The following is a 10,205-nucleotide window of genomic DNA, read 5'->3' as shown; positions in this document are numbered from 1 at the left end:
GACCCATATATATATATATATATATATATATATATATATATATATATATATATATATATTATAGAATGACCCATATATATATATATATATATATATATATATATATATATTATAGAATGACCCATATATATATATATATATATATATATATATATATATATATATATATATATATATTCTAGATTTACCCATATATATATGGGTCATTCTAGAATTGCGGGTACATTTTGCGTACATTTTGCGTATATATATATATATATATATATATATATATATATATATATATATAAAAGTAAATTAAAAAAATTCAAATTAAAGAACCGAGTTAAAGCCGATATACATATCGGCTTTAACTCGGTTCTTTAATTTGAATTTTTTTAATTTACGTTCATATTTAAACTCTTTGATTCGGCTTTTTTATTTAAACTCCTTGATTCGGTCCTTAATTTGACTTTTTGATTCTGCTTTTTTATTTGAACTTTTGATTCGGCTCTTTTATTTGAACTCTTTGATTCGGCTCTTTTATTTGAACTCTTTGATTCGGCTCTTTTATTTGAACTCTTTGATTCGGCTCTTTTATTTGAACTCTTTGATTCGGCTCTTTGAAGTGAACGGTTGGAGTCGACTCCCAGCTTTAAAGAGCCGTTTAGGTTATTGAACTATCACGAAATAACGGCGGAAAAATAGGAATAGCTAAATAAATTCGGTAGGAGGTTGTAAATGGTACAAATTCAATATTCAGCCTTTTCTTTTCCAGTAATGCTAAAATATTGAACAAAAAATGTGAACCTGGGTATTTGTGTAACAGTGAACAGTGATAATGTTTATTTAGGTTGGGTAGAGGAGCAGGTGGCGCGCTGGTGCTCTGCCAGTGAGAGGGAGATAGAGGACGAGGATGAGGAAGAGGAGGAGGAGGCGCGCGGTGAGGAGGAGGAGGCGCGCGGCGGGGGCGCGCAGTACCGCGCTCATGGCCCAGGCGCGTGCGAGCCGCAGCTCCAAGCGCGCAGCAGCTCTATGGACTCGGACCGAGCCGTCAGACCAGAGGATGCTGTAGAGCACGGCTTCTCCTACGGTAGGTGGGCTCCGCGTTTATTCCACGTCTTGGGAAATGATCGCAGTGACGCGATGGAGAGGCTTCAACCTGTTGCGCACTTTCAGTATTTCAGTATTCAAGCTGCAGCATCGTAAAACAGAGAGACAGGGAATGCATCAGTAATTCGTAGACATGTCTGAAAGCTTCACTTTTTGTCCAGGGCTTCTGTTAGTGCTTGTGAGGTTGAAGGGGGAAAAAAAAGGTCTGGGTGAAATTTCCCTCCTAGAAAAAAAAATCTAGTATAAACTTAACAGTGGAGTAGTTTTGGTTAATCACTTGGTTAATATTTCACCATTTATCTGTTTTTTGGATGATACCGCAGGAGCACTGGCCATGACACAAAACCTACATCCTGTAATAGATTAAAAAGTGTTAGAGAGAGAGAGAGATCAAATGAATCATCCTTTGATGTGCACTAAGATGACTCATAACAGTTTTAAAAAGATGAAAGCATATGATGTGAAAGAATTTAAACTTCTGTAGAAGTCACTCTTAAAAGTAACAAAATGTATGCTACTATTAGTGTACTGGTGATGTCTAACTGACCTTAAGGCTATACATATTTACTACCCTAGCCACTGCATGTGCGTACTGTATATGGAATGTTAAAATTGCATCAACACGTTATATAACAATATGAAAATATTTTTAAAAATGATAAAAATTCCAAGTATTAGTTCGTATCACTTTATTCAATAGAATAGTCCTCTTGTTTCTTAGGCAACCAGATATGTGTGTGTTTGGTGCTCTGCTATAAATATGCGTGTGTGGGTTGATAGCAGTGCTGATACCAAGCATTTACATAACCGTGTTCCTCCTCTGTCATTTGCTTTGCAGTGTTATTTTTCATGTTCATCCGCCTGCATGAATTTCCACTGAATCTTTTGATGCTGCGTGAATACACGCTTCTAAAAAAGTAGGCCTGTGCATGAGCAAGTCTCTAATGATGTAATATACACACACACACACAGACATACAAAAGTGACAAAGTCTCGATAACATAACTAGAGCGTGTCATGTCACATGAGTCGGTTGACAACGGCGCAAAGGTGTAATGCTCCTTTGTTTGTCTGGATCATTTCCTTTTCCTGTCCAAATATGGATGGACAATGAGCGCTTGTTATGCGTATCAATGACCGACGCAAGACGAACATAATCACCTGCCTGTAACCGGAGACTCAGAAGCGGAGCCTAAGATCAAGACAGGCTTTGCACCTGGTTCCCTGCGCCGCTATTGGCTAATGGGACTTTATCTCCTTGACTGAATAGTCACTCTGCGTTAGCATTTGCCCAAGCGCGTGTTGGCTCCTCCTTGGACTGTTGACGGACAGACGGTTTTGGGGACAGGTGCAGAATGAGGACCCAAATAGTCTGAAAGCCCTTATTATAAGTGAAGCAGAAAGTGTTACTTCTTTGTTGGAGAGCAGTCTTAGCTCTGGGAACAGTACGCCAGTCCATGTCCCACTGGATTTCAGAACTAGTTTCAGAGCACTGACGGCTGGTCGTGATATTTGATGAGGGAGTTATACTCTAATCTTTGTCAATAGCTCCAGAAATACAGTAATCCTGGATATCAGATATTAGCAGTTTATTATATTACATAACCTCATCTATAACATCCAAACACATACAGCCTTGAGGATAGAGCCGTGATGTTCTTCATGTCTGTATGTCAGGTAAAATTGAGATCAAATCTAAGGGCTGGGGCTCTCTGTGTAAAACACTTCGTACAACTGTTGCTTATAGGTTGCATAGATCTACAGTCTGGGCCAGAAAGGAATTCAAATTTATTCATACACACCAGTCTAATTTGTTGACCATAGTGCTTTTTGTTGACATTTAAAAAAAAAAAAAAAAAACAGGATTTGAGAAGAAAGTTGTATTATTTTGAGAAAATTATCTTATCAGAAATGTATCAAGAACAAAACGTTTTATTCCATATAAAATGGTGCTCTCATACATTGTACCCCCCCCCCTCCCCCCAAAAAAAAGGTCACAAACCCTAATATTTTGTTGCACCGCCTTTTGCTTCCATTTTTGCTTTGCATTCGCCGTGACATCGTTTCGATAAGCTTATGCAATGTCACATCATATATTTCCATCCAGAGTGACATTCTGGACCTCTCTCCAAGAGTCGGATCACTGTGTAAGGTCTTCTCCAGCACATCCCAATGAGTCCCACTCTGGTTAAGATCTTGACTCTGCAGCATCTCATGCTGAACCATCAGACCACATGACCTTTTTCCAATGTTCCACTTGATGCTTCCTAGCAAATTGAACCCTTTATTTTCCTGATTAGCCTCATTTTGCTACGACCACTCGATATGTCTTCTGACATGGTTGTGAGAAGCACCTTACTGCATCAGGTTATAAATAACTTGAAATATTGTTTAACTAGCTGCCAGTTAAACGATATGAAACACTGCAGTAGTTATCCAATAGAATGCTTTTATTTATTTGATTAGTTTCTGTAAATCTCATTGGTGGTTTTTTTTCATAGTATTATGATTTTCTTCTCAAACAATTACACATTTTTGCATGATTTTTTTTTCTCCACCACAACTTTATTACTTATATTGCAAGGTTTATTTTTATTATTTTCTTGTCGGATAATTAATATCAGATAATAAGCTATTTTTGAGACAACTGTATTCCCAAAATATTGCATTTTTACATATATTTTTTTAACAGTGACCATTAAATGCCATACAGTTAAGCTTGCAAATATTAAATTTACTACACTTCACTTTACTTTACTTTATTATCCTCAATTAATTTGCAGAAAGCACCCATGAACATGGACAAATAGATAAGCTAGGCACATAAAATACAAAAGTATAACAATGCCCTGTGCAAAATTACTGTATATCCATATGAAATAAAAAAAATAAAAAAATATATATTTAACAAGATATTATCTTTAGACACCCCCACTCTTTTTCTGTTGTCACACTGGTTTATTATACAGAGACATGGCTGATGGGATAAAATGATTTCCTCCTCTGTCACTTGTACCCACATGGACATGAAGATGTTGATGCCAGGGCCTGAAATTCCCTTAAAAAGAGATGTTGTGGTTTAAGTTTTTTTTTTTTTTTTGATAAGGCACAGATTATATAAATGTCTCTATGACTGTCCTGCTTAGAACCAATAGTTTTACTGGCAACATTTATAATATTCCTAAGTAGATTCTTCTGTACAGTGTGGGTACTACCATGCCAACAGATGTTGATGTTAATGTTGAAATTGCTTAGTTGCTTGTAGAGATACAATGGTGAGACTGCAACTTGTTAAACATCTTTAATATTTTATTAGCATCCTAATGTAGAGAAACAGTAGATGCATCACCTAGGCTTGTGCAGATACCTGTAACATTCTTTTTCATTTCATACTCTTTACAGTATATATTTTGGAAGGTACAGCACACTGGCGCTTGTATAGTAAATAACGTCTTGTAATAGATTAAAAGATTTGCGACTGACCCAAAAAAATTTAATAATAATAATCATCTGTCATGAAATTACATTACTAAAATTTTCCCAAGATACCAAAAGGCATCAGAAATAATTCTTAAATGCCACGCCTCACTTTAAGTCAACTTAAGTAGTAAGTGAAGCGTGCCGTGCAGATGTTTATGATGTGACCTTTAGGGCTATAAATATCTATATTTATATTTATATTTATATTGCAACATTAAATTCAGAATTAGATGCATATTAGATTTAAAGTAATGTATTGCTGTATTTGTAGCATTGGAGACGGGTGGATTAGCCATGCTAGAACATTTATACCAACCAGTCCTGCTGCAGAACAAGTTCATAAATACTGTATGAAATGAAGTTCTTACTAATGAATGCATCATTAGACTCTTATTACAAATTAGACATGCATGCATTCTTCAGACTTCTGGCAGATCTGTATGTGTGTGTGTGTGTGTGTGTGTGTGTGTGTGTGTGTGTAGGAAGATGGAGGAGGTGGACATTTTCACACAGGAAAGCAGTAAAGCGAGTGTGAGCTCCAGATGGCATCTGAGACAGAATAGGCCTGCTCTGATGATGATCTTTGAGACCGATATGCCATCATGCAGTTTTCATGCAAATTCTCAAATTCTTAGCAGCTCTAAGTTTAATTTATTTCGGAGGTTTGTAAGCGGATGGGATGGTGGTTTCGTGGTTAGCACTGTGACCTTTCACATCCAGGGTCAGGGGCGCTTTCCTGCCATGACTTGGCACCCTATCCAGTGTGTACCCTGCCTAGTGCTCCGACCCCCCTAGGATAGGCTCCGGGCCTCCCATGACCTTGTACAGGATAAACGGTATAGAGAATGAGTAAGAATGAGAGTGAGGATTGTAAGTGATATCAGTTGGAATATAATGTACAGTACATTTATTAATTATTAATAAATGAGAAATTCCTGTTTCCTAGGAGGGAAACATGCTGTTATTGGAAACTAATCCCGTTCAGTGTAGTCGCATGCTTCCTATTGTGATTATTTTTTCTGTAACCGATGTTTTATTTCTTACACAGTAACCGTTTTATGTTTGGTGGCTCGGGAAAACCCGTTCTTACTATACACACAAACACTGATCAGCCAAGAACAGATCTAGGGAATCTGGACTTCCAGTTAACACCTTGGAGTCTTTGTCATGTTCCTCAGGTCATTTCTGCATGATTTTTTTGGGCAGTTATCCTGCTGAAAGATGCCACTGCCATCAGGGAATAGTGTCTCCATGAAGGTACATGTCAAAGTAATATCCACATATCCACAAACTCGACACATTCACATTGATTACGACTTATAATACCAGTAACCTGGGGACAAGATCATGGGCATCCAAGGCTCATTCATACCTTTGGGAAGCAAAGACCAGCCCATCCATCCTGATCCAAAAGAAAAGCCAAAGTAACATCACAGAAAAAGTCAATGGTGGCCACGATAGAACATCGAGTCTTGTGCCAAGGGACCAGAGCTGCCCCGGTGGTGCAGGGGAACCTACATAACATTGGGCTTAAGATTTTACATTGTAATGTTATGGATCATGATCATGGTACATGACAATGTAAAAGAAAATGAGATTCATTAGACACGTGTGATGTTCACAGGCCTATTGGAATGCTTTTGGAAGTGCACAGGGGTCAGCGTGACCCATCTGTGGATGCGCAACCACTTACGCAAGCTGCAATGCACTGTGTGTTTTGACACCGTTGTGTCAAAACCAGCATGATTTTTTTTTTTTCTGTGATCTGTGCTACTGGAGCTCTTCTGTGGGATTGGACCAGATGGATTAGTCTGTGCCTCCCACATTGGCCCACGATCCAAAAGATCAACAGAGAGTGTGTATGTAAAGGAATTTTTTTTTTATGGATCTGTACCTGAATACTTCTGAATAGACCATCTGTATAGACCTTGTAAGATTTCATACCGTGTCTCGGGACCGACTCAGTTGAAGGAGCACATCAGGATCGTCCTCCTTTTCCACTTCTCAACGTTAGACATGAAGGCCAGCAGGCAGTTAACTTTAGATGAGTTTATACTAATAATAGCTGCTTATCAATTATTCACCAGGTCGCGCTCTGCCTTCGCAAACCCCAACCACCCTCGCCATGGCAACAGCTTGCCGTTCTGAAGTTTTCAGCTTATCGCTTGAACAGTTTGTGTACCTGATACACACTTCAGTTATACCGTACATACTGTACCTGTAGCATAGCTTTACGTACCTACAGCGCATGATACTGAATATATAGGATATAATGTTTGAAATATATATTTTTTAAAGGATAGATCTGTTATGTGGTATCATAAAGGTGTGTACTGTACTGTAGATATGGATTTATTTATTTGTTTGGTGGTGTTGTTGCTATTGTTATTTAACAGCACTAAGCGCAGTTCAGCAGGACAAGCTATAGAGGGCGCTCTTGTATCTCATAATATTCCTAACACATACAGTATGGAACCCTTACAGTACAGTATGGCACTTGGTGCACTGTAAAGCATGTAATAATATGCGTGAAAACAGAACGATTTCAGTGTGAGATCAAGTGTTCGCTTGATCATTAATAATTAATGAGTTTCTAAAAGATTATCCACCTAATCTAGGTAAACGTTTATTGTAAACCTTCTTCTATTATAGATTTGCCAAAACACAGACGTGCATAATGAGTGCACATTCAGTGTTGAGTGTTTATACAGTGGTGCAGTGACCTTATAGTGTATTCAATTTCACAGTTAGGTGCGCCACGTATGCAGGTGTGTGTGTGTGTGTGTAATAGTGATTGTAATTTTATAGAAAGATGTCAGAGTGCTATACCTGGGCATGGCATATGCTGAATGTGCAGTTTGACAGGGTTTGACTTATATTTCAGGTTTAACCACAAAACACACACACACACACACACAAAGCCGTAGAATAAAATAAGATTGCCTGAATAGTGACTCCACCTGTCTACCTGTCTAATAAGAAGGTCCTGAGTTTCCCCCGTGTTGTTTAGGATGTCAGGGTGTTTTACCCAAAATCCAATGGAAAATGACTGCGTGTTGAAAGCGAAAGTGCTCAGGTGTGAACTCCCACTCAGAAGTCATGAGTTTTCCTGGCACACAGTTTGCCTATTCTTCGGAAAGCCAGAAGGCAGAAAACAGAAAAACGCCTAGAAGTGTATACAATGTGTGTTTGTATTGCAGATGTGTGTCAACCCAGGAAAAAGCTCACTCATTCAGGCGTGGGCTCCTGTTGTATCGCCTGTTGTAGCGCAGCTGGAAAGGAAAAGGGAAAGTGGCAAATGAGTTACACCGCGTCGCGTCCGGGAATCCGTCCGCCTGTTTCTCATGACTCTCGGAACTGAATGGTGAGGTGCAGTGAGCGCATGATTCATTCATTCTGTAGGGATCTTGTCCTGTAAGTGAATCATAAGTAGAAGCCATTCCCAGGCACGACGTACTGGATCGAAGACGTTAATCAGTACAACAGATATTTTTGATCTTAAAATAAATAAAAAAAATTAAAATAACTACATTTATTTTATAATTTTTCTTTTATTAAAGGGACACCTGGAGAAAAGGACATTCACACACGAGTCATTTATAGAAAGCTTTCTGTCTGTTTTTACCAGCGTGCTTTTATTACGCAACATCTGGTACTATATGCAGAAAAAAGGGGCCGTTCAAGTCAAACCAGGACTTGTGATGAAACACTTAAAGCACAGTACGGTGATGAGATGCTTAGCCGCGGTAAATCATTTGACTGGTGTAAAAGTCCTGATCTCGCTCCAAGCCATTTCCACATGTTCGGGCCATTGTTTCGGACGTGAAGCAGACTTTCCACCTTGATGATGTCAAAGCACTGGTGAAATTCTAGGATAAGTGCGTTAGTGTTGCAGGAGACTATATAGAGGAATAAAGGAAGATTTGAACTCTCATAATTGTGTTCTGTTATTCTACACAATCAAGAGTCCCGGTTTGACTTGAACGCCCCTCGTACTAAACTCAGTGATGCGTCATTTGAAAACAATTCCTTCTTTATAATCACTCTTTCGAATAAATGTACCGCAAATCGATTTGTTTGTTTGGAATCGTTTAAGAGTCAATTGAATCGTTCAAGTCTTGTAGGTGAATCATCAGCACCTGGATCAGACAGTACAGTGCAGAAGGTTTATTCGATTGAAGTAAAAGAAACATTAAGACATTATCTGACGTTTAACCGAATGAAAGCCGCAAAAAGAAAATGGTGATTTAATTAAAATGTGTTTATATATACTGTATATATATATATATATACATATATATATATATAATTATAATATATATATTTATATGTATAATATTATGTGCTTTTTATTTATATGGTGTGATTTTGTACACGGGTAGCAGGTTATACAGTATAGCAGAAGTGTGACGTGAATTATTTCCCCCTCCAGAGCACTGAGGCATGAACACAGAGCGCTCAGTTTGTGTGTGGAACGACTGCTTTTAGGAAATGGCTTGTTTGCGATAGCTGCCTTAAGGAGGGGAGGCTTTGCAAATTGCACACCCTGGCTGACCACCACACTTCCCCTGCTCTCTGTGAATAGCACGTGCACTCTCTCTCTCTCTCTCTCTTTCTCTCTCTCTGTCTCTCCACCTGCCCATTTCCATGAGCTGCTGTTCTGTAACTGGCTGAACTGCTCTGACAAGTGGAGGGAGTGTTAATATGTGCCAGCCTGGATCTCCTCACACACCCATACATACACACACACACACACACACACATGCACACATTCTCATGAGCAACAACACAAAATAAAGTCTCAAGTCTCCGTGGGAAAGTTATAGTCCAAGAGTGAAAGAAAGGCTGGAAGGCAAAGCTGGAATGCTGGAGCAAAATTAAAGTAAAGCATACATCAATGTTCCTGCGGAGGAAAGGCTGAAGAGAAGCGGGCACGGTGCCAGCAGGAGATGCCAGACCCGGAGGAGACGGACCCGTGCACATGGCACGACAGGATGATGCTGGAGCGGGTGGCTAATTTACCCGAGGACTTCCGGGGCAAGCTGAAGAAGATTCGGGACAGAAAGAGGCCCAGCATTCTGATAAGTAGGTGATGTTCAGTCTCCGGATTTCTGAGAGACACCCGGACGCGGGAGGGTCCAGACCCGTAAATCGCGGCTACTACTACTCTCAAGCAGGCGTGAAATGCCTTTCCTGATGGTCATGTTTATATTAGTGAGCGCAAAAATGCGACACCTCGTCACTAAAACGGTAGAAGTACAGGACAAGGTGCTAGAGATGACTTGAGTCAGGTTTTTCGTTCGTGATCGAGTGGCGTGTTTTGACACGGCGGATGTACAAAGGTTTGGGCGAGTGTTTACAGTATGTTATTGCTGGTAATTCAACCTGAGAAAGTTCACTGTGTGATTGTCTGCCTCAAGCAATATAAAGTAGTCTATAGCAAACTAAACTTTTTTTTTCTTTTTTTTTAACAAAATTGTGTTTTTAACTTACTTTGGCAAATCAGCTTAAAAAAAAAAACGTGTGAATGTTTTTTGAATTCTTCCTTTTCTTTGACTGTCATCCTGACAGTTGAACAATCCTAGTGCTAAAACCAGTCGATCTGCCTCGACATGGCTAAACCCTGCCTAAGA

The 10,205-nt window shown here is 39.2% G+C and overlaps 1 protein-coding gene across 4 annotated transcripts in view; it reads left to right on the top strand.

Annotated features, from left to right (window-relative positions):
• The first annotated feature begins 955 nt into the window (after positions 1-955).
• frya (furry homolog a (Drosophila)) overlaps positions 956-10,205 on the top strand; it is a 92,370-nt gene continuing 83,120 nt past the window's right edge. For 2 of the 4 annotated variants that reach the window (XM_053508029.1, XM_053508028.1), the window contains exon 1: positions 9,259-9,657. In XM_053508029.1, coding sequence (XP_053364004.1) covers positions 9,522-9,657 — 136 coding nt within the window. In that variant the 5' untranslated portion in view covers positions 9,259-9,521. Of the gene's footprint in view, positions 1,073-9,250; positions 9,658-10,205 lie in introns of those variants that run through there. The other 2 variants (XM_053508033.1, XR_008361375.1) reach the window with 2 other exon arrangements.

Source organism: Clarias gariepinus, chromosome 11 (genome assembly GCF_024256425.1).
Source record: "Clarias gariepinus isolate MV-2021 ecotype Netherlands chromosome 11, CGAR_prim_01v2, whole genome shotgun sequence".
In the NCBI taxonomy this organism is placed as follows: domain Eukaryota; kingdom Metazoa; phylum Chordata; class Actinopteri; order Siluriformes; family Clariidae; genus Clarias; species Clarias gariepinus.
Note: the sequence above shows the minus strand (reverse complement) of the source record. Positions and strands in the feature narration are given on the sequence as shown.